Source organism: Xenopus laevis, chromosome 6S (genome assembly GCF_017654675.1).
Source record: "Xenopus laevis strain J_2021 chromosome 6S, Xenopus_laevis_v10.1, whole genome shotgun sequence".
NCBI classification, from domain to species: domain Eukaryota; kingdom Metazoa; phylum Chordata; class Amphibia; order Anura; family Pipidae; genus Xenopus; species Xenopus laevis.
In genome coordinates this window covers 17978911-18004839 of record NC_054382.1, presented here as the reverse complement: position 1 = coordinate 18004839, position 25929 = coordinate 17978911, and the positions used below count along the sequence as shown (strand labels likewise).

Sequence of the window (25929 nt, the reverse complement as noted above, 5' to 3'; positions counted from 1 at the left end):
AATTAAGTTAAAAACGTTGTTTCTTTTTCTGGCTGTTCAGCGCAGAGAAAATCGGGACTTTCCAGTACAAACGAGGGACTGCGGGTTGAGCTGTCAAAAGAGGGATTGTCCCTCTAAAAACGGGACAGTTGGGAGGTATGCTGGTAGGGGTAGGACATTCTTGAGTAGATTATGTTGCAGGAGATTTTATTTCACATGTCCCTTTGCCTAGAAATAATCATTTCCCATGAGTGAGAATTATCTAGACTAGACTACACGCACCGGGCCCTTCTCAGAGAACACCTATATGTCCGTAGGAACAGCTGGGTTTTTGTATTAGAAAAAAAAGTTAAAGATTTACGGTTTTCACTCGCTTTCAAGCACCAATCTAATTGTCAAGCAAACTGCTTTATGGTGTGTTAAATGATTGTTATATTTGGTTTCCCTATGCTGTAACACTCTACAGATATCCATCCTATTGCCGGCCTCTGAGAGCTGTAAAACAGACCTTTGTCAATCTCACTAAATATTGTCTTTATTAACAAGAAATTCACTGAAAATTCGGGACACATCACGACTGACAGACCTGCCCACTAAGGTGCTACATCCTTCCTTTTCTTTCCTACAACTCTCTAACCTTGTGCTCTGAGTGGCGGCATTAATTACAGCTCTTTCCCAGAGTTTCTCCATGTAGAGGTAAACTTGCACTGGTAGTTGTAGTTCAACTATATCTTGCAGGAACAGGCACATCAGGCTATTAAGACCAAAAATGCACTTGCCAATTTAATTTGGAATAGCTTCTATAGTAATGCTGTATTGTTTTCTATATATGGTGGCACTAGACAACTCCATTGTACCCAAATATCACCCCGGGGTTCCTATGCTTTAGATTTAAGATTACTTTTGTACAGGGGATCCCTACTAAATTCCATTGGAGTGTTCCATTTGAGATTATATGTCACTGGCCACACACTTGTGAACATCTGCCAGTCACATACACTAAGGGGCAGATTTATCAAGGGTCGAATTGAAAAGTCAAATTTTTTAATTTGAATTTTGAGTTTATGTTAGTGTAATTCCACTAGGAAATACGAAATACGAATTTCGAAATTTATCATGTACTTTTTCTTTAAGAATTCGAATTCGACTATTCACCATCTAAAACCTGCCAAATTGGTGTTTTGGCCTATGATGTGCGGGCCGACCCGAGGGCCGCGGGTCGGGCGGGTTCGGGCCGACCCCTGGACGAAATGTGCGGGTCGCGTGTGGGTGCAGGTCGAGCTCTTCTCCTGCTCTCCCCGCCCGCGACCTAGTACTGCCGGCTTCCGGCGCTGGAATTTATAGACTTCCGCCTGCCCCGCCCCTTTTGTGACGTCACTGTGGGGCGGGGCAGGCGCAGGTCGATAAATAAAGGAAATCAGCGGGCCCAGGTCGGGTGCGGGCGGGTTAGGGTCGGGTGCGGGTCGAGAAATTCTCGAACCGCACATCACTACTATGTAGGACCTCCTACAATCAATTTGGAGTCATTTGGTTGACATTTGATCTTTTTTTTTGGTGAATCTAATTCAATTCGAGTTTGCGGGTTGATCCTATTCACCCAAATTTAAAGAATTCAAAAATAATTTTTATAAATTTCAATTGGTCGTTTTTTTTGAATTTCGGGTTTATGGGAGTTTTTATAAAGTCCAAATTCGAGCCTTGATAAATATGCCCCGTAGGATAGAATCCCTGCTAGCATCTTATAAGGGGACTAAATCATATAACAGAAACTGTCAGGGAGAATACTAAGAAATGGAGGCAAATTGAAACAATGACAATTTAGGGAAGACGGAAAATGCAAGCAGCGTCAGTTACACCTTCATAGGGAACAAGAGAAACAAAACTAGAGGGAAATAACTGTACATTTTGCTATTAATATTTCCATTAGACAAATGGAAAGGAAACAGTAATCATGAGAGTATAGTGGCCCTTTGTATTAAGCCATCTAGCCTGTCTAGCCTCCCTTCTGGGTCCTGGATTGGTCTCTGCTCAAGTGCCCTGTGACTTTAGAGTATGTCAATTCCCAGACGAGACTGGGAAGTCATGGCGGGAGTTTGAGGAGAAAGCAAAACGTCACTAGAAAACATAATGTAATCTAAAAGGAAATCAGCATTCCCCTGTATTAATATACAGTAGAATAAATAGGCAAATATTTATTCTTCTGAGGCTTAAGTTCCCCTTTAAATCTTCATGTCTATTTAATATCCAGCCATGCAAAATATTAATATATTGTACAAAACAAGGCACTCGTAATTTGACTTCTATAAATCAATGTCATCGTTAAATCATTTCTTAAAAAATGGTAATGGCGCACATGTCTGTGTTTAAAGTTCCTTTGGAGAGTTGTGGTTAAACAGCAGCTAGAGGGTTACAGGACATCCACAGCAGCCTGGGTAAATATTTGTTTCGTGGCACAGTGTTGGAATAGTAAGAAGCAGCACAGACCATATACTGTCTGCTAGGGAATACTTACGTGGTATAGTAACTCCATAGTGCTGGGTATTGCTGATCAGCACCTTCCTCTTCAGTTCATTAACACCAACTCCCACTGGTCCTGCCATATAAAATACAAGACTTGTTAGTACAGGAGCTCCTAGATCAGGGAAGTTCAATATCAGGGTGGCTAGGGAAGGCTACGGGTCAGGGCACACGCTCAGATTCGTTTTCCGAAGTCGTCGACGTTGCCTCACGAGGAAACTTTGGGCGACTTCGGAAAACGAATCGCTCGAAGTGCCATCCTGTCGGCGATTTACATTTTAGCCGGCGCAAGGCAGTTCGGGGAGATTAGTCGCCCCCCGAAGCAGAGGAGATTTGTCTCTGGGCAACTAATCTCCCCGAATCTGAGCGTGTGCCCTGACCCTAAAGGTGCCACCTGCAATACCTACATAGGACCTGTAACACCTATCCCAACATATGTTACACCTGTTATCTGCATGATGAAACAATTTCACTAACTGCACAGGCTTGTGTACACTTTTGCTTGTACAACACAGGGAATATTGCTTTTATACTGACTTGTGTCGGACTGGCCCACCGGTATACTAGGAAACTCCGGGAGGGCCCTCATGCTGCTAAACATTTGGCCTATTTCATGGCAATTCCTTATTTCTAGTAGAACAAAGAGGCTAAATAGATGGAATAATAGATTATAGTAAGTAAAGAAAAGAAACCAGGAGAAAAGACATTGAGTGAAGAATAATAGTACTGAGAGTGACCCCTGGTCTAAATTCTTTTAGTCGGCCCCTGGTCTAATAGTTTTTGGGTCCAACACTGGATTTAGCTCTGGGCATGGGTGCTATGCATTTAAACTGTATTCCCAGACCAAGTCACATAAACATGGTCACAAGAGGGGCCCCAGGAGCACAGAATCCAAGCAGAGGCCATGACTAGTGATGGGAAAATCTGTGAAATCTTGCTTTGCCAAAAAATTACCGAAAATTTTGCTTAACAGCTGAAAATTTGCGTAACGCATTGAAGTCAATGGGTGTCAAAATAAGTTTGAAGTCCAACAATTTTTTACACGAGTGACAATTTTTATACCCGCGACTATTTTGTCCATATACATTAAAGTCAATGGGCGTCGGAAAAAATTTGACGCGCAACAATTTTATGCTCGTGACTATTCTGATGCACAGCAATTATTTTTGTCTCGGTTTCGCAAATTTATTTGCTGCCGGCGAAACGCGGAAATTTGCCACAAATTTGTGCCCATCACTAACCATGATGATGGCTGAATGTACAAAACGAATCATCTTCCTTGGGTTTGGTGCTGGGCTGAGATACCTGGAATGATCCTCTGTGGGGCTCATCTAATTAAGCTATATGCTATTTAGGCATTTACTGTGTAGATTGTTTTTCAAATATTTGAAAAAGGGTTTCTTAATTTTTTTTAAAATGTATTTTATTTCAGCTTAGAGTGTTGTAGAGTTTCCCATGTCTGGGCTGCGTGCGTCTCAATGTGTTTGGCTCGGTGTCAGAAGACACTTCTGTTGAATCCTTGTAAAATATCTTGCAGCACTGAAAGGTGTCCTGGAGCAGCTCACTAATTACTATAAAGATGCTTGACTTCACTTTGTCTGCTGCTCAGAAGAACGCCCTATAAAACTGTCCATGTCTAACCAGCACCGTGCTCCGGAGGTCCACAGGCGACTATAAAGCCTGTTATTGCAGACGACCCAATGCAAAGTTGAGTGAACCCTCCAAATTTAATATTGGATTGAGATTTCGGGTCACTTTCTTGAAGCAGGTTAGGGTGATGATTTCACCTAAGCTTGGTTCTGGCCAGGGGGAAACGCATTACAAGCACACAAGACACTGTAAAGATGTTCTGGAACTCGTAAGACCCAGGTTTAGCACCTCAGAACTCAATTAACCAGCAATTTGTAGGAGGCATCTGCATTGCAATATAAAAGGTCTATTTCAAACAAAGAAAAAAGAAAATAAGTGTGTCTCTGCTCACACTGACGACCAGGCTCTAACACCTACGCAATGTGACTGCAATGTTATATTTAACTGTCATATTCTTTCTGAAGAAACGTTGAATCTCTCTCCACCGCAAGGCACTTTATGTTCTATGCCTAAAATAACTAAAATATATGTTGCTCTGGGTTGTGTCACTTAGAGAAAAAAAAACACACAATATAAAAATAGCAGCGGAAGGGTCTAGTGGTCCAAGACATAAGCACAACTCCCTGTCACATTCAGTTCATGAGCTCAGGAGCAAAGGCCAAATGCTAATCCCTAAAAGCAATGGGTTAGACAGCAATTTTTCAAAAATCACCCTGTTATTCTGGGAAGTTTACTTAAGCAGAATGCTTAAATTCAAATTAAAAACTCACAAATTGGAATTCCAGTTTCACACATTTGAGAGATTAAGCACAAAAAAACGTGAAAAACATGAATTTAAAAATTTCAGCATCCAAAAGTCATGATGAAGTTAAAGGGAGTTGCCCTAAGCAAAATGTAACAAATGAAATAGAATAGAGCTCCATGACTTATAAAACATGACGAGGGGAGGAGTAGAATAAAGAATGTAAAGATTTTGTCTCTGTCGGATCAAGTTTCAGGATAGACTGTCAAAAATAAGATGTGGAAGTTAATCCTACTTTAATAAGACAATATTTTGAACATTTCAGTGGTGTTTATTGAGGACTAATGCCATTGACAGCCATATATTTTCCGATGGGGTTGGTCAAGTCAAGCGGATGGAATCGGGATTCCATTCTAACAGTTACTGGAAGCCAATGTAGGCAGAAGAGAACTAGAGCATATTAGTGTTTATGGAAAAATATTGGGCTGTAAAAGAAGAGAACTCGTAAATACAGTTGTGAAATTAATTTTATTGGTTTGAATGCAATATTGGAGCTCTCCTAAGTGTTTCTCAGATCACAGTCAGTTAATTGAAGAGCTGGTATTAGCAATGAGACAGTTCATCTGACCAATAGCAAGGATGTTTTGCTGTGTTTCTCTTAAGAAACTGCAATATTGGCTACAAAAAAATAACAACATTTTTATCTTTCTGGCTCAAAGCCTGTTTCTTAGTTCCATCCTAGTAGCGGTCACCTATATATTACCATATTAATCTAAGTTTAGATTTAATTCCTCGGTAATCACCACATTTGGACACACGGATAATGCTCAAACTCAGAAGATAATGATGTCTCTCTGTATGCAAAACCCTTTAAGCATCTGCTCATCCACTGAGCTTCCTAATTCCAGAGACTGATTTCATCTCCAATTCAGAAAGTTGGGTACTTTTTGGAACTGTTCAAAGCGCCACCGAGAGGTGAAGCTTTACTTACAGAGTTTGATACGATAAACGTATATTTTTATAAAAGCCACATGTCCCAGAGCAAAATACATACAGAATCACACAACTTTTATTTTGACTAGTAATGTACTGAATCTATCATTTTTGGATACGGCTGAATACTGAACCTAATCTAACCTGGAACCTAACTTGCTCCCTGAAACATGAGCAGACAAAGACTGGTCTCCTTCAGCTCGCCTTTGCTTTAAAGTCACATAGTCTGGATTTCATCTAATGAGAATCTTCCAATAGGTTTGGGGTACAACCAAAAGCTGTCCTGGAGCAGTGGTTCCCAAACTATGTGGCTGGCCAGTGGAGTAGCAGCAGGGGGGGTTAGCATGAACAGCAGTTAGGGAAAAACTTGGGGAAAATGTTTATCTCCTCTGCTAGACACACCTACCCAGCCTGAAGGTCAATCAGGGCAAGATTTGTGGTGAACATATTTGCTGTACTATATATTCTTGGCACTAAGGCTGACTGAGTTTTAAGGAGAACTAAACCATTAAGTTTAAAAAAAAACTCCCCCTCCCCACCAGCCTAATTGTTACCCCTGGCAAATGCCCCTAAGTCTTTACTTACCCCTCTGTGCAGATTCTGTCAAGCAGTTTACGGGAGGCATCTTATTCTCTTCGGCAATCTTCGGAATTAGAACGGCATTGTGGCACATGCGCAGTTGGATCAATTTTCTTTTCCGCTACAACTGAGCATGCGCCGAAATTCATAAAAATTGCCGAAGTGCTGGTCTCATTCTGAAGATTACCAAAGCGGCTGAAGATGGCGCCCGTGAACTCAGCTGGACAGAATCTGCATGGAGGGGTAAGTAAAGACTTAGGGGCATTTTCCTGGGGTAGCAACTAGGCTGGGGGGGAGGAGGGAAGGAATTCTATGTAGGGTATGGGGTAGGGTTTTTTAACTTTGGGGTTTAGTTCTCCTTTAATGAAAAAAGTCAGGTTTTAGCAGCTGAGACAGCAATCTAGATGCACAAATATGAAAAATGTGAAGAAATCAAACCAAAAATGCAGGTGCTGAAAAAACAGCATGCACAATATCTCTCATATTACAGAATAGTTAATATCTGTATTCAGGAATACTACTGAATGATTTCTAAAAAACATTAGTTCAATTAACTCAGCCTGGAACTCACGATAGGAGCATGGTGTTTGTAGCAGGAAAAAAGTTGTAGAGAAACGATTCTATATCAGTCGAATTGTGAGAAAATAAAAAATGAAGACTGTGTAAAATAAATTCATCAAGCATTCCCTACAGCTTACCAACTATTTTCTTTTAAATTATGCCAAAAATACGTGGCTAATCAATCTGTTAGTATCATTAGATGAATTTGACTTCAGCATTTATAGCCATGGGAAGTCACATCACAATTTCTGGACATTTTTCCTTTTTTTAAAAAACAAAACAAAAACAAAAATAGTGCAGCATGAAATATAAACACAAGGTTCTCCTGTGTTATTTGCAAAGATGGGAATGTCAGGGAGCTGAAAGATGATAAGTAATGCAGGTGATAATGTTTCCCGTCCAATTAGAAAACATTTTATCCTTTCTCTGCTTCCGTTACGGAATTAATAGCTCTATTTAACCTGCTTCAAACGTGTTGAAACTCAAAGGTATTTCTTCAGCTGCGGTGGCTTCATAATGAACGAGTCAGGCCCCTCTCTATGTCGAAGCCACAGGAAACACCGTTCTCGACAAACCTCGTTTTAAGTGGCTGAATACATTTGAATAAACATGCGGGACAACACAAACTTTAGTGTTCGCCCGTTTTTCTTTTCCCCTTAACTCTGTCGTTACTTCGCGAAGGACCAACTCCAACGATATGAAAACAGACTTCAGTTTAATATAAACAAGCGCTAGAGCACGAGGCTGGAAGCAAAACCCAACAGGCAGGAATGTAGCATTTATGTCTTAAATCTGATTCTTCTCGGGTACGGCAACCCTTAACCTCCTTCATGGTCCACTGGGAGAACTTTAGTGAAGAGCGTTACATGCCTCCGCTTTCTGTTAAATACATAATTCCCTCTGCACAACCAACACTCAATATGCAATTCATTCCAATTTTTCCATAGCATGAAATATTGTCAGTGCTTTGCCGCAGTACCAAAATAAATGTAAATGGATTTATAAAGCATACATTTTTGTATACTATGCATTATCCAACACATACATTGTACTTTTGCAGTAGATGTATAAATATATTACCATGAATCATTTGTCTGTTGAAAGAAAACCAATGACAGCTTAAACTGTATTTAATGACCTTGTTTAACTGCTTTAGAAAGCATCATATAGAGTTATTTGTGCAAAATATGTCTGGGGCACATGGTGGAACAAAGGAGATGAGAGAAATGGAAGATGTTTACAACTCATGAACAATCATAGGGGGTGTGGGGATATACTTTTAGTGGTTTTGGCATACCTATGTAAACACAATGCATATACAGTATAATAAACAGCATTGGTGGGTTGTGTATAACTATTCACTGCATTGGAGAAGAGGCATTGAAGGGATGGACACATGAAAGTTGTGGCAATGCAAAGCAGTTGTCACTTGGACAATGATGAACTGCAGGGAGCACTTTGAAATTCTTTTGGATACATTAAAGGGGTCTCACTGCTACTTAAGGCACAAGAGACTGTTTACAATAAATGAGCCTCGCGGTCCTAGCACCCGCATTACCCCCTCTGGTGTGAGCACGCATGTGCGACTGCACCGGAGTGCTGGGGAGCTGTGCTCATCGGGAACCGGCTGGGTGGCATGCCAGCCTTGGCCCAATCCTTTGTGGCCTTGCCACAAATCTGGGCCTGAGGGTAATATCTGTATGATGTTCCATGGAGCTCTGAGAAGCTAGGTAATGTAGTGTTCTGGGCTGACAAATTACTCATGAAATGCAGGGGGCACAAGTAAAAGTCTCTGCTGAGCCAAGAGGAAGAAATAAAAAACACACAAAAAAAAAATGAGAACTAGGACTATTTAAGAAAGAGACGAGAAACAGAAATGTAGAGAAGGAGGTAACGCAAAGACTTACGGGTAAATGATAGAGAGGATGTCTTGAAAAACAAAAGGAGGTTTTAAAAAGGGAAAGTGATGTCAAGGAAAGATAGTAAGGCTAAGGCTAAGGCCACACTAGGCGATAGCGCCGCGATTTGACTCCGCGATAGCGCCGCGATTTGATTGTCGCTCGAAATCGCCTAGCGAGGCAATTTCGAGCGACAGTAGAGAAAAGATCGCCGCGTGTGTTTTTACGCTGGCGATTTTTCGCGATTCCCCATAGACGCCAGCGCGAAAGTTTCCCCAGCGATTGCGGCTTAAAAGTCGCGGCGAAAAGTCGCCGCGAGTCAAATCGCGGCGCTATCGCCTAGTGTGGCCTTAAGAGAGCAAAAAAAACAAAAAAACGATAAGAGTAGAGGAAAAAAAACGTGATCCACTGAGCAATGCAGTTGCCACTTTGGGGCAAAACAAGACAGCTCTGTTTCTCTTCCTCTAGATTAAATTGTTGAAGGTTCTCAAATGTTGAATTTGACTTGACTGTATTTTTCATAGGTTTTCCCCTAAATCGGCAAGAAGGGGTGACAAGCAAGTCCAGCCACTTTAGACACAAACAAGTTATGTTATCCAGAACAACTACGGCCCATTTCAATGAGAATTTTCTGGCTGGAAGCAACAGTATGAGCACTTTCAGGCATTCCCATTTATGGCATTGAGAGCCACTGGAGGCAACCTGCCTGCTGAAATGTGCCACGTGTACCATTATATGCTTTATAGAACATTAGGATTGTGAAGTGATTCTGACCAGCGCACAACTGAGAGAAGTACCAATTCACACAGCTTGCTTACCCAACGAGAAATCTCACTAGTGACATTTTGGATATTTTTCTTCACGGATGAGCAACCATCAAGAAAAAAAATTAAGAAAGTGCTCGTAACATCTGTCTGCAGCTCCGGTCTGGTCAATACATTGTATCCCAGGAGGCCCGGAACAGACCCAGGCTCTATTTACCCAACAGCATGTCTCACTTTCTGTTGAATATGCAGTTTAGGAAAAGTGGAGACTACACAGTCTGCTGCCTGAATGCTGAATGTATTATACAATGACTATCTCTCCTTATTAAACTGCATTAAGAACCTTTTTTGAAGATATTAACCTTTCTAGTAACAACAAACATACAATGTACAGCTTCTGCATAAAAAGACCATCGTAGGAGCAACATATATTTTACATTCCGTTGGCCCTTACATCTATGCCTTGTGTTTGTTGATATGGTTACCTGCGTCTTAGATTAAAAAGCTGACTCTTCTATTTTTGTAAACTGATGTCCCGGGATTGTGTATAACGCAGATCAACGGTGAAATGCTATCTTACCGACTGCTGGATTTTGCCTTTGACTATATTGCATTATAGGGAAGCGTTTCCTCTTTCCCGCTGGATCATGTGAATGATATAGCACTTCATTGTGCGGCACATATTATTTTAATTGCCGAGTGTTTTTTAATGAACTACAACTTTTCTGAAAGGAAATACAGTGCGAGTTACTTTATCCTCTGACAATTGCACCGAGAGCTCATTCCCTATCACCTATTCATTTGATGTGCCCTTTATTATAGCTGTTGTCTCTGACATGTGACAACACTTAAGAGGCCTTTAATTTGTTAGGTGGTAAAGGATCTGGTAACGCTTATTAATGAAAAATTGTAATAACCTGCTCAGCTAAATCTGAGCAAGTATAGTATAGTATATAGCAAGAGCACCTAGTTACTGGTCAGAATGGGAATATGGAATAAAAGAGGCATGGATATTAACACTGCTTGCATGCAACGTCTCTATTACATTCCACTGAGCCCTGTGTTATAGATAAGGGAAGAAGTTGACCCTAAAGTTGCAGGACAAAATTATAAAGAAAAAATGGCACAAATGTATTTTTAAATTACAATGAATTTAAGGTATTTAAAAATGGATTATGCGGATTGTTACATTATTATACAGTGCCACTTGAGCTTTCAAAAAGTCGTATTTTTTTTTAGAATTTTTTTTGTCTTACCAAAAGGTCCAGTTAAGCAGATACCTACAATTTGGAATGCACGGAGAGCACATACGGTGCAAACTTAGTTGAGAAAATTGGCTGATTTGGCTCAGTGTGTCCTAAAACACTTAAATATATAATTATCAAACCATTTGAAACCAATGCCATTATATAAGGTACAATGGTGTACTGTATAACGCCAAAACACAAGTTGCTTCATTTGTAGCCTGCATGGACAATTCTGATCCCATAGTTTGCATCCCCTGCTTAAATCTTCTGTAGCACATGTTCTACAGATGACTGGCTCAATTTATAATTGCCATTCTTTATCAATTTGACTTTAAGGGTCTGGCCACGGGCAGATTCAGGGAGATTAGTCGCCAGGCAACAAATCTCCTCTTCTTCGCGGTGACATCTCCCCGATCTGCCTTCCTATGGCTAAAATGTAAATCGCCTGGGGGCAGGCACACGGATCACTTTGCTTTCCGAAGTCGCCCAAAGTTTCCTCGAGAGGTAATTATGGGCAACTTCGGAAAACGAAGCATCCCGTGTGCCTGCCCCAAGGGGATCTACATTTTAGCCGGCAGAAGACAGATCGGGGAGATTAGTCGCCGCGAAGAAACGGAGCTTTGTTGCCTGGCGACTAATCTCCACAAATCTGCCCGTGTGGCCAGACCCTTACACTAAAGAGTTCTCTTGCTCCTGCGTGCAAATTAGCATGTCATTTATGTTTTATTATTATTATATGATTTCTATGGCGGTAGCATACAAATCAAAGCTTGGTTATTCCAAGTTGCCTTAGGAGGAAGCTTCGGGTGACTTTGCAATGTGTATTTTTAACCACCAGAGATTTCAGTTATTGTCGATGGAGAAGCATTTTCGGGCAAGTACATACTGTAGCTAACATCCAAGAGAGTGGTAGGCCACCTTAAATATTTGCCCAGGCTCATGTACACAGCTACACAATATAATGCATATGAGGTCCTATCCCATTGATCCCCAACCAGTGGTTCATGAGTAACATCTTGCTCACCAACCCCTTGGATGTTGCTCCCAGTGGCCTCAAAGCAGGAGCTTATTTTTTAATTCCTGGCTTGAAGGTAAGCTTTTCTTGCATAAAAAACAATGGGTACTGCCAAATAGAGCCTCCTGTAGGCTGCCAGTACACATAGGGTCTACCAAATAGCCATCATAGCCCATATTTGGCACCCCTGAAACTTTGTGCATGCTCCTGTTGTTCTCCCACTTTGTTTACATTTGAATGTGGCTCTCATGGGTAAAAAAAGGTTAGGGACCCCTGTCCTATCCTATCAGTGGCCTGGACTGAGAATAGTTGGTAAACTTGAGTAGAGACTCAAGAGCTCTCAGCAACCCTCAAGTCCTGGCAGGTTCCCATTCACTATTTTAGCATGAAAACTACTCACTGTACCATCCAGTCCTCAGTCTCTATTCTAGCACAGCAATTACTATCAGTCCATACCACTTCTTAGCCACTTATCTAGTTTATTAAGAATTTACAGTAATGGGCAGGTTTTAGCTGCAGCTCTAGACTAGGAATTGTTCCCAGCCATGGGCAGTGATAGAACACATTACCATATGTAAAACATTAAGATAGGAGATAGGGCAAATATTAAAGGTGGTTCACTATATTAAAAAAGGGTATGACCTGCCGAAAACAGTTTTACAAAATTCAATCATTTAAAAGTTATTGAAACAAAAGCAGATTTTGGTGAAGTTTGAGGCTTAGCATCTCCTCTCAGTCCAGGTCGTTTCTAGACACTACTCTAGCACAGCAAACCCGGTCCTGGCCAGTTCCTAGTCGCCATTACTCTTAATACAGGCCATTTGCCAACCTCTACCCCATCATAGTTTCAGTCCACTTCTCAGTTACTAATCAAACTCTTTCTTGAAGAAATCATGACCATCTCTAAGCAAATATGCTTACTGTGCAAGTTTGGGTTATGGATTTTTTTTTTAACATACTATATAAATCAATGAGGTACATCTGGTTCCACTGCACACTCCATTCTATTTTGTCCCAGATTTTCTCCCTGTTGTGGGCATGTCACCAAGTGTACTTCCCAATCAGCCAAAGCAGACAGACATCTTGCCAGTTTGGGGAGAATTCATTTAGAGCACAAAAGCCATATTACTTATTTCACTGAGCACTTTGCTTGCTTGAGCTTATGATTATAATAAGCCCTTTATATTTGTATTTTCAAAATTGTTTTTATGGCGCACTCCGAGCCTGATTAATGCTCTGGCCCCTGGTACCGAGATCCAAGCATATTATAAAGAAAATCCAGATGGAAGCAGTGCGTTAAGGGGCCCATTTAAATGCAGAGGTACGGGAAATAATCCACATGTTGTTTTTTCAAGTACAACCTGTGAACTCTCCAATGGCTCTTCTAATGTACTGGTGATTATGTTTAAGGGGATAGTGGTCCAAGATCGGAGTTTTCATGTTAGTGTACGCATCTGTTTAACAAAGTAGATAGAAACATGAGCGTACAGTTTGGTTTATGGCTGCTAAATTCCGTTTCCAGACAAATTAAATTCGAATCGAGTTTTCCGCCCAAAAAAAACTTGAATGTCAGATTCAACAGACCTCAGCCATTGACTTGTACATGAACTCGGCAGGTTTTAGGTGGCAAATATTTGAATTAGAACTGTTTCCAGGGTCGAGGCATGATAAATAGGGATGGGCGATTTTTTTCTCTTTGTTTCCCCGCAGAAACTACGCCCATAGACTTGTCTGTCATCACTAGGGTTGCCACCTTTATTAAAAAATTTTACCGGCCAGTGGGGGCGGGCACAAAAGGGGGCGGAGCTACGCGGGGTGACGCTTAAAAGGGAGCGAAGCTACGCGGCGTGACACTAAAAGGGGCGGAGCAACATCGCACAGCGCTGGAAAAAAGGTAAGTTATTTTCGAATTGGGGGCAGGCCAGGGGCTTTTTTTAAAGGGTATTTCAAATTACCGGCAATTGCATTGCCGGTAAATTTGCAATACCAGCCCCGGCCTTGGCAGGTGTTTTACCGGCTAGGCCGTTAAAATACCGGCCGGGTGGCAACTCTAGTCATCGCGCGTCAACATTTTTTTAATGCCCATAGACTTTAATGGGCGTCTGTGACATTTCGCTGGCGGCGAGTTTTTGGCAAAACTAAATTGGTCAAAGTCGCCCAAGCCTAGTGATAAATCCCACATAAGAATTTAAATTTAAATTTGTGAGTTTTGATGCCTCAGAAAGATTTTCCCAGTCCCAGAAGTCTCCTGATAGATTAGAAAATCGTCTGAAATTGGGAAGATGCTAAATAGTAGTAATAGTAATAGTAAATAGGAGCCCAGCATCTGGTAACTCCTGAAAAGGGGGAGTTGACAGTTGACAGTTGACAGTTTTGAAGTTGATATGCGTAAGTCATAACAAAAGACCTACAGGCAAAAACCTGATAAATGACAGTTTTGAAGTTGATAAGCGTGAGTCATAACAAAAGACCTGTGATTTAATCATAATTAATAAGCCAAGTGCAATACTGGAAAATATACCAAAGCTTGTTCCCTAATAGGCAGTTAGATATTTAACCAAATTATTTAAATCTCACTTTCCTATCCTGAGTTGGTTTTCTTTTTTTTTTTCTTTTTTAATAAAAATGAGTAGAAAAATCTGAAAAGCACAACACTAATTATTTCCATCTCACCGGTCGTTTCTGCGGCCATCCCAACGCTTTTGAAGAGATTACTGCGGAGTGTTGTTGAGGAAAATATCCCTAAATCCAAGCTCGGCACTCAGAAAATGCCTCACTAAAGATAACTAAGTGTTGGGAAAACTTTCTCACTTTATTATGTTAAGATTGGGTTTCAACACCTAATCACATTTTTAAGTAGAATAAACTGCTTATCAGTTGAGGGCTCTTATTTGTGGTTTAGTCCGCAGCTTCCAAGCTACAATGTGACATTCTGTTGGCTGCATTACCACCCAAACCTGCCATGATCCAATGTTAAATATCTGACTGAGACACGGGAACATGCTAGAAAATTATTAGCAGATGCAACAACACGCCTTCGACATCACAGGAGGAGCTCGAAGCGACTCCGTCTCGTCAGAAAACAAGTCTTACGCAAAGTTCCGTACTCACCAACCAAGACGACCAGTCTGTGCTTCTCATTAGGCTGCCGCTGATACAAAGCCACTTCTTCATAGGTCGGAACATCTGCTGTATCGTACCGGTCGCTCTTCTTACATTCGTACATAGATTTATTTGTTTTTCTGTCTTTCCTGCTGAGACGAAAGCTTCTTCTAAACCCGGCTGAAACGAAAACACATTTTTTGAGATCAAAACCGCTGGAAGGCTGGATGCCGTTGCTCTGTCCAGGCAATCCGATTGCCGAAATATCATGTTCATAAATATTTTAACAAACGTTAACAGCAGAGAAATCATTGCGGGGCTAACGCAATAAATATAACCCTGACTGCTTTTACTTATGTACAGTTTAAAGGCACCCACTGAGCTGTGAGTTATTCACCGTCTGATCGCTGAGATGAATCCCAGACAGTCAGAGAAAAACAAGACTTTAGGTACAACTGGGCAATCAGGCAGCTTTACAGACATCATTTGCCTTCTAAATAAATAATTAACCTCATTTATTTACAATAATTAAATTAAAACATTAAAAAATTAAAACATTTGAGTTTTATCAGTGTAGGAAGATGTTCCTTAGGGCTAGGCCACACGGGAAGATTTCAGGGAGATTAGTCGCCTGGCGACTTAATCGCCGCGTCTAATCTCCCTGAATGGCTTGCTGGTATCTTGCACCCGCTAGCGCTAAAGTCGCCTGCCCCTATTCACACGCAGCGACACGTTTTTCAAAGTCGCTCGAAATTGCCTCGTTCGAGCGACTTTGAAAAACGTATCGGCGCGTGTGAATAGGCGCAGGCGACTTTAGCGCTAGCGGGTGCGAGATACCAGCAAGCCATTCAGGGAGATTAGTCGCCTCAAAGTCGCGGCGATTAGTCGCCAGGTGACCAGTCTCCCTGAATCTTCCCGTGTGGCCCTAGCCTTAGAAGGCAGAGACACACGCTGCGATTCGGGGAGATTAGTCGCCCGGCGACAACTCTCCTCTTCTTCGGGGTGACTCATCTCCCCGAACTGCTTCCCCTGCCGGTTAAAATGCAAATCGCCGGCAGGATGGCACTCGGAGCGCTACGTTTTCCGAAGGCGCAAGAAGTTGCCTCACAAGGAAACTTTGGGCGACTGCGAAAAACGAATCGCTCCGAGTGCCATCCCACCAGCGATTTATATTTTAGCGGGCACGAAAGCAGTTCCGGGAGATCAGTCGCCCCGAAGAAGAGGAGATTTGTCGCCGGGCGACTACTTTCCCCGAATCTGACCGTATGTCTCTGCCCTTAAATTATGAAACAGCCTGTAACCCATAAAAACAGCATTATTTATTAGCAAAACATATATATTACAACTGAGCTTCACGAAACATACAACACAGAAAAACATATAAAAATACCCCAGTTATGCTATAGGAGCAATATTATAGGTATGAACTTATTATCCATAATTCTTGGTAGCTGGGTTTGTCTGGATGAGAGATCTCTCTGTAATTTGTCTCTCTATAACTTAAGCCTGCTAAAATCATTTAAACAGTAGATAAGCCAAATAGGGGTTTTGCCTCCAATATGGATTCATGCAGCTTAGTTAACATCAAATTCAAGGTACTGTTTCATAATTACAGCGAAAAGGGAAATTGCCTTAAATAATTCGAATTATTTGCTTAAAATGGGAGTCTATGGGAGACGGCCTTCCTCTAATTTGGAAGATTTCTGGATAATAGCTTTCTGGATAGGGGATCCCATACTGTTATGATCTCACACCTGTAAAAACTCACCTTACAAACATAATGCAATTATACCCTGCAATATATGTGATAAGTAAGATTGCATAGGGCAATACGATAAGGATACAAGGATGAAACTTCATATCATGTAATCTATTTAAAAAAAAAAAAGCTACATGACTGACGAGAACCTACACAGTGTTTGTCTGACAAAGCTCAGCTTTACATTGACCCATGGAAGCAGTGCAAGAGCGTTCAGCTTTAAGTTAACTTTTAGTAGGTTATAGAATGGCTAATTCTAAGCAACTTGTCAATTGGTCTTCATTATTTACTTTCTATAGTTTTATAATTATTTGCCTTTTTCTTCTGACTAATTCCAGCTTTCAAATAGGGGTCACTGACCCCATCTAAAAAACAAATGCTCTGTAAGGCTACAAATGTATTGTTATTGTTACTTTTTATCACTCGTCTTTCTATTCAGGCCACTCCTATACATATTCCAGTCTCTTATTCAAATCAATGCATGGTTGCTAGGGGAATTTAGACCCTAGTTACAGATTGCTTAAAATGCAAATTGAAGAGCTTTAGTAAAAAGCTAAATAACTCAAAAACCACAAATAATAAAACATTAAAACCAATTACAAATTGTCTCAGAATATCACTCTCTACATCATACTAACAGTCAAGGTGAACAATCCCTTTAATGCTCATGTATAGAGAACTTCTTCTATGGGTCTGGCTGGGTGCTGAACCTCTGCATTCCGAGACTGGGAAGGGGCAGGAACAGGGACACCTACTTATCCCCATTCATAATTACAATGGTACAACATGCAGGAAGTGACTTGGGGTAGCCACAAGACTGAAACAGAGCAAAGAGACCTGCACCAGTTTATCATTGCAGGAATGTTGAGTACAAATTGCACATTGGCTTCCTGCTCATAAACAAACCCAGTGGTCCCCAGCCAGTGGCTCGTGAGTGTACAGCCAAACAGAGCCTCCTGTAAGTTGATAGTCCACATAGGGGCTACCAAATGGCCAATCAAAGCCCTTATTTGACACCCCCAGGAACATATTTCATGCTTGTGTTGCTCCCAGGCCCGGATTTGTGGAAAGTTCACAAAGGCCCGGCCTACGACGACATGCACTTGGTTCGGAAGCCCTGGGGACGGACAGGAGATAAGATTTTTTTTTTTCCAATTACCTGTGCGTCAATCCACAGTGCTCGGGACCCAATGCATACCTCCCAGCTGTCCCGTTTTTAGAGGAACAGTCCCTCTTTTGACGGCTCAACCCGCAGTCCCTCGTTTGTACTGGAAAGTCCTGTTTTTCTCTGCACTGAACAGCCAGAAAATGAAACAAAGTTTCTAACTTAATTGGCTTTTGGCAGAGAGCCCAGAACAGCCACAGCAGCAGATAAGACGATTTCGAGATAAGCAAATAAGTAATTGTAACAATATAAGATAACAGGTCACTTGGGAGAAGTTAGGCTCCCAGATTAAAGGGCAATTCACCTTCATTAGCAAAACTGTAATAACTGAAATAAAAACCACAGAAATATGTTCAAACTTTCATAACCTGCCAAATTTTTTAAAATTAACATGGCAATTAGGGGGTGTCGCCACAAAATGGGCGTGGTAAAAAACTGCTGCGCTATGTGCGCCAACTTTTTTGTCCCGTCTTATTATTTCCAAAATTTTGGATGAAAATTTACGCATGTGTATAAATAATAGGGACAGGGGTGACGAGCAGCAGACCTCGGGGCTTCCACTATGTAAATCTGGCCCTAGTTGTTCCCCAAATCCTTTTACATTTGAATGCTGCTCACAGCTAAAAATGGCTGTGGACCCCTGAACAAACCTTTATAACATCACTAACTGTATATCATATGGCACAGCTTACCCTAATGCACCCAAATAACAATGCACAGTACAGGTATGGGACCTCTTATCCAGAATATTCGGGACATGAGGTTTTCCAGATAACAGATCTTTCTGTAATTTGGATCTTCATACCTTAAGTCAACTAGAAAATCATATAAACATTAAAAAAAACCCAATAGGCTGGTTTTGCTTCCAATAAGGATTAATTATATCTTAGTTGAGATAAAGTACAAGCTACTGTTTTATTATTACACGGAAAAAGGAAATCATTTTTAAAAATTTCTATTACTCGTATAAAATGGAGTCTATGGGAGATGGCCTTTCTATAATTTGGAACTTTCTGGATAATGGGTTTCCGGATAACAGATCCCATACCTCTCCAAGAGTCCATCCCAACACAGCTTGCTCCTCATTGTACCCAATACACACTGCCCAGCATCAATGTCCGTTCAACTCTGAACAGCTTCCATCACTAATCCCAGTAGTCAACATACAACCCACAGTGTGGCAGCCTCCCCATCTTTCTCTGCAGCAACACACCCTTAACCTATGCACTTCTACTCCTCTCCTCCTTTTTGTTTGTTTCTTTTTTCTAATAGATTGTAAGCTCTTTGGGACTCTGTTGAAAAACGTAAGCACTTAAGCCTTCTGTTTCTGTTTACGCTTTGTAAAGCACTGCATACATTTGTGGCGCTATAAAAATAAATACATATAGTGCACATCATCAGCATCTGTTCTGCTTTAGCCAATGTCCCACTGAGGAGCAGTTTTAATGTCTATACAGACCATGCCATCTGTTTACAATACACAAGTTCCATGAATAATATTGTTGGGGGGCCTGTCATGCGCCTGTTACACGACCCTAGCAACGATGGAGTGTCTGAGACCGTATCTGAAGGGGTGTGAAAATACATATATGAGAAGAGGTGAAACTGTGGCTCTATGTAACTAGCCCATCCCTGATCTATAACACAAGTGGGTAATGTAATAAAAGGCACTAAGTCTGCCCAGGAGCAATAACCCATAGAAACCAATCAGCAGGTAGCATTTACTGGTCACCTGTTTATAAGCAAGCCTCTTATTACTTGCTATGAGTTACTGCTCCTGGGCAAACCTAGTGCCTTTTACTACATATGAGGGAAGCTGTCCCTTCATCTAGACTTTTGCCCCAGAGGACCACTCTCCCCACTCCGAGATGCTGGAGGATCGGGGCAAATGGCCTCTCTGCCCTACCCAAAACGGCAGCCGGGTCTAGCACTGCCAATGAAGAGCCGATACTCATCCCTGACACTGAGATTTCTGTTTACCTTCAGACTGACTACATCTTGGCAATTAAATATTCCAAGCGGGGACGAACAAGTGCATTGTTGAGTTGGGGAGCAACACAAGCATGAAAAAGTCCCTTGGGGTGCTAAATAAGGGCTGTGATTGGCTATTTGGTAGCCCCTATGTGAACTGGCAGCCTACAGAAGACTCTACTTGGTACTATACTTAGTTTTTATGCCATTAAAACTTGCTTCCAAGCCTAGAATTCAAAAATAAGCTCCTGCTTTGAGGACACTGAGAGCAACATCCAAGGGGTTGAAGAGCAACATGTTGCTCACGAGCTACTGGTTGGGGATCACTGATCTAGACTTTTGCCCCAGAGGACCCCTCTCCCCACTCTGAGATGCTGGAGGATCGGTGCAAATGGCCTCTCTGCCCTACCCAAAACTGCAGCCGGGTCTAGCACTGCCAACGAAGAGCCGATACTCATCCCTGACACTGAGATTTCTGTTTACCTTCAGACTGACTACATCTTGGCAATTAAATATTCCAAGCGTGGACGAACAAGTGCATTTTGTAATTTGAATTTGATTGCTTTTAAAATTTGCCATGAACGTGTCAGAGATGGATTTCTTCTGGAAGGCGCACAAGATGGATTCTAATCCTGCTAGCGAGCCACCGCCATGCTGCAACTCTTACGCGCTCCCTTGTGTTCCAGCTTGGAGCACATCCCTCTCCTATGTAATGTCTGAGCCCTTCCAGCTTGGCAGGAATTACAGGCTTTATATGTAATTACTGTGCAGGTCCAGCAAAGAACACATCAACATGTGTGTATCTTAATTCACCCCAGGTTATATGAAATGCCTAAAGGAAAAATATACCTTATCCACATATCTCTTCCATTCCCTTAATTAGCTCTTACAGGGGGACGATCATCTAGGAACTAACTTTTAGTATGATATAGACGCTAATATTCTGATGCAACCTGCAGTTGGTCTTATTTTTCTGTGCCTGTGGTAAATGTCTGTCCTTTCTAGTCTAAGCTGAAATTTAAAATGCTTGCTGGGGTCAGCAAAATCTAGCAACAAGAAAGCAGAATGATTCTGATACTAGAGGTTAATTCCCTTTGCTTAGACAGCAATGTGACAGCCATATGCACAGCCCTGCCTACACATACACAGGGTGAATTACAGCACAAAAACGCACAATTTCACTCTCTGCAGAAATGCACTGCGTGACGGTAGCCTCGGAGCTGCGCTTTACAGAGATTCTACACCATTCACATCACTCCCTGCCCAATGGAGCTTACAATCTAAGGTCCCTATCACATTCAAACGAAGTAGGATTTGGATTGGGCTGAACTGAACCTGTAATATAATGTAATATAATGGGACTATGAAATTAAGCTCTTGAAAACTATACACCACTATTTTTTTTGATGCCATTTACATTTTGAATCGTTCAATTCAAACGATTTAATCGTTCGATCTTACTTCAATCGTACTATGGCCAAATTCAGTCAAAAATACTTCGACTTCGATATACGAAGTCAAAGTATTTCAATTCGATGGTTGAATTTCTAAGTATTTTACACTTCGAAATTCGACCCTTGATAAATCTGCCCCTTACACTCAGGTAAATTTGAATTAGGGATGCACCGAATCCACTATTTTGGATTTGGCCGAACCCCCAAATCCTTTGCAAAAGATTCAGCCGAATACCGAACCAAATGGGATGGGATGGGGAAAACATTTATTACTTCACACAATATCTCTCCCCAACCCTAATTTCAATGTGCAAATTAGGATTTGGATTTGGTTCAGCCGGGCAGAAGGATTTGGTCGAATCCCGAACCAAATCCTGGATTCGATGCATCCCTAATTTGAATAGGGCAGGTAAATATAGGTCATTATTAGTAATGTTGGTGCAATTGCTTGAAGTGGACACTTATTATTAAAAATAGGGATGCACTGAATCCACTATTTTGGATTCGGCCAAACCCCCGAATCCATCATGAAAGATTCGGCCAAATACCGAACCGAATCCTAATCTGCATATGCAAATTAGTGTTCGAAAGGGGGAAAAATGTACTTCCTTGTTTTGTGACAAAAAGTTACGCTATTTCCCTCCCCGCCCCTAATTTGCATATGCAAATTAGGATTCCGATTCGGTTCGGCCGGACAGAAGGAATCCTGCTGAAAAAGGCCGAATCCCGAACCGAATCCTGGATTCGGTGCATCCCTAATTAAAAATGTCCAAGGAAGCTAAATAAAGATAAAAGAGATCCTCTATTGTCCTAGACATGAACCCACCCTAAAACAAATATTGAAAATTATTTACTTTACAGTTACAACTTTTAAAAACTATCCCACTTTAAAATATGAAAAAACTCCAGCATTTTGTCTTTTTTATGACTTTTCATACAGGATGTGATGTCACTGACATAAGATTGAGGAGGATGTAGCTTCATCTTATCTGTTCGCCGAGTATAACCTGGCAAAGCAGACTCTGGCGAAAAGGGTAACGTAGTGGAAAATTCACACTTTGCGGAGTAATGATCCTTCGCCTAAGCAAAATTCTGTTAGCACTGAGCTCTTTCACTAGCGAGTTGTCATCTACTCCTTATAGTAAATTGGCGATGTCCCTGCGAAGTGTAGTTTTGGCCAATTTTGCTCCAAGGTACCCAAAGTAGCACTAAAATCCTTTGGATCTCATGCTTTCTGCCACACAGCACCCTCAGTATGGAACACTTTGCCAATAACATTCCGAGAGGCGTCTTCACTAACTCAAACACTCAAAACATATCTGTTCACCCAGGCTTTTTAATTACAATACAAAACATCTCTTCAATTAGTACTGTATTATGTGCTTCCAGTCCCATGGCTAAAAGAGCTATAAAAATGTTATTATTTCAAGTCAAGTCAAGTCGTTGTGCAGCATAGGGCAGTAGGACGCATCTAGATTTTTACAGTATGATATACAGTGGTGTGAAAAACTATTTGCCCCCTTCCTGATTTCTTATTCTTTTGCATGTTTGTCACACAAAATGTTTCTGATCATCAAACACATTTAACTATTAGTCAAAGATAACACAAGTAAACACAAAATGCAGTTTTTAAATGAGGGTTTTTATTATTTAGGGAGAAAAGAAATCCAAACCTGTGTGAAAAAGTAATTGACCCCTGAACCTAATAACTGGTTGGGCCACCCTTAGCAGCAATAACTGCAATCAAGCGTTTGCGATAACTTGCAACGAGTCTTTTACAGCGCTCTGGAGGAATTTTGGCCCACTCATCTTTGCAGAATTGTTGTAATTCAGCTTTATTTGAGGGTTTTCTAGCATGAACCGCCTTTTTAAGGTCATGCCACAACATCTCAATAGGATTCAGGTCAGGACTTTGACTAGGCCACTCCAAAGTCTTCATTTTGTTTTTCTTCAGCCATTCAGAGGTGGATTTGCTGGTGTGTTTTGGGTCATTGTCCTGCTGCAGCACCCAAGATCGCTTCAGCTTGAGTTGACGAACAGATGGCTGGACATTCTCCTTCAGGATTTTTTGGTAGACAGTAGAATTCATGGTTCCATCTATCACAGCAAGTCTTCCAGGTCCTGAAGCAGCAAAACAACCCCAGACCATCACACTACCACCACCATATTTTACTGTCGGTATGATGTTCTTTTTCTGAAATGCTGTGTTACTTTTACGCCAGATGTAACGGGACGCGCACCTTCCAAAAAGTTCAACTTTTGTCTCGTCGGTCCACAAGGTATTTTCCCAAAAGTCTTGGCAATCATTGAGATGTTTTTTAGCAAAATTGAGACGAGCCTTAATGTTCTTTTTGCTTAAAAGTGGTTTGCGCCTTGAAAATCTGCCATGCAGGCCGTTTTTGCCCAGTCTCTTTCTTATGGTGGAGTCGTTAGCACTGACCTTAATTGAGGCAAGTGAGGCCTGCAGTTCTTTAGATGTTGTCCTGGGGTCTTTTGTGGCCTCTCGGATGAGTTGTCTCTGCGCTCTTGGGGTAATTTTGGTCGGCCGGCCACTCCTGGGAAGGTTCACCACTGTTCCATGTTTTTGCCATTTGTGGATAATGGCTCTCACTGTGGTTCGCTGGAGTCCCAAAGCTTTAGAAATGGCTTTATAACCTTTGAAATTGAACTCAGGTGTGATAAACCACAGTTAAGTTATTTTTTAACAAGGGGGGCAATCACTTTTTCACACAGGCCCATGTACATTTGGAGTTTTTTTTCTCCCTTAATAACGTAAACCTTCATTTAAAAACTGCATTTTGTGTTCAATTATGTTATCTTTGACTAATAGTTAACGGTTTTTGATGAGCAGAAACATTTAAGTGTGACAAACATGCAAAAGAATAAGAAATCAGGAAGGGGGCAAATAGTTTTTCACACCACTGTAGAATTACAGAGTACGGTAATAATAAAGTGCAGTTCAATGCAATATGTATATAGTAAGTGCAGTGAGTACAGACATATGTCTGTAACAATGAGTTCATGACAATAGATGGTTGTTCCTCTACTATCTGCTGGACTCATTTGCAGTTGGTCTCACTTCTCTTGGAAAGAAGCTGTTAAATATTCTTTAGCTCCTGGTTTTTATGCCTTCCAGCGAATATCTCACCAGAGACACATCTCTGAGAATATCTCAGGGGACATGGCGAGCTTGAGTAAACCAACATGAAACAGTATTGATTTGTAACATTCTCCCGCATAACATTGACTGAATGACAGGGAACATTTCCTAGAGCCTGGGAAGCCGTGTACAAGTCCCGCTGTTTCATTGCCCTGCGATACTGTAACTGTCGTTAATTTTAAGTGCCACAGTAGGAGTACAGATTGGCCCAATGTGCCCTGTTAAGTCCACGTGTTTAAAGGCAGCTGTGCTTATCTAACATGTTTTAAACATTAAGGGGGGAACTTTATTCGAAGGGCTAAGAAAGGTTTCACATGGAGCAGCGGTTCTTAAAGGAGATTTCTTATTGACAAACCAAAAACGGCTTCATTTTCTGGAAGTAATCTTATTCCTCTTGCCCATGAGGGAACTGCCCCAGTGGTTTTACATTATCTCCTGAACAGGCACTTAAAGAAAAATACCTTTTTGAGTGTTTCTTTTCTGTCCTGCCCTACAAAATGAAGACTTTCTTTCAAATCTGGTTCTTGGGGGGTAGAAAGGGCGTCCTCCTTAAATGTTTATAAAATGACGCAGATGAATAATAATTTAGCTTTTGCCGTTTCCCCCTCCAGTGTCTAAAATTGTTACTGCCTTGAAACATCATACAGTATTAGTCTTGATATGTGGTACATATTGCTCATCCACTTTGTATAACTATACTAACATAACAATAAATCAATCAATAACAAAGATAAACAACAGTACATTTACAAGAGTACAAATCCACGTTTCACCCCAAACGTCACCCTAAAAATCCTCCTCAAACCTCCAAAATGTTTATATAGTTCAGTATACAACGTTATTTCCAGCTCATTATTAAATTGAGAGACTTTTGTCAGATTAAAGCCAAATGTTCGCGGTGGATTCAATGAAAATTCGCAATTGGAAAGCAGGTGTTAAAGGTTCGCAATGCGCAATTAAGATTCGAAATGCAATAAAAGCCCATATATTGCTTAAGTGTAATCCCTTCACCGGGTGTTATGATTTAAAAACAAATACTACACTATATTTTTCCATTTTTTCTTAAATCTTTTTTTAAAAAAACCCCCAAAAATTCTCTCTCTATCTCCCTGCATTAAGCTCGGGTATACTGAATGATAGAATAAATAAATAGGACTGAATTATAAAACAGCCCAACAATTTTGAAATCCTTCTTAAAGAACTCAACGGTATTTGGGCTGTATTGCAGCCAAGGCCACGATTTTCCATGATTTACAGCGTATTTGCTTTGCATATGCAAATGATACTCTGACATGGGGAATTAAATTATCTACAAACACGACTTCAAGTGAACATAATTATTCCTTTTCACTTTCATCCACTGTGTGATTTATTGGCCGCGATTAGTTAAACGCAAACCATGCTTTGTATCTTGACATCAAACGGCTGAATCC

At 41.1% G+C, this 25929-nt stretch overlaps 1 protein-coding gene across 3 annotated transcripts in view; it reads right to left on the bottom strand.

Moving 5' to 3' along the window:
• Positions 1-25929, bottom strand: part of LOC108719851 (MAGUK p55 subfamily member 7) — a 216991-nt gene that overhangs the window by 20239 nt on the left and 170823 nt on the right. For all 3 annotated transcript variants that reach the window (XM_041567396.1, XM_041567397.1, XM_018269077.2), the window contains 2 exons: positions 14997-15167; positions 2492-2572 (listed from right to left, as the gene is read on the bottom strand). In XM_041567396.1, the coding sequence (XP_041423330.1) occupies positions 2492-2572; positions 14997-15167 (252 nt within the window). The remainder of the gene's footprint in view (positions 1-2491; positions 2573-14996; positions 15168-25929) is intronic.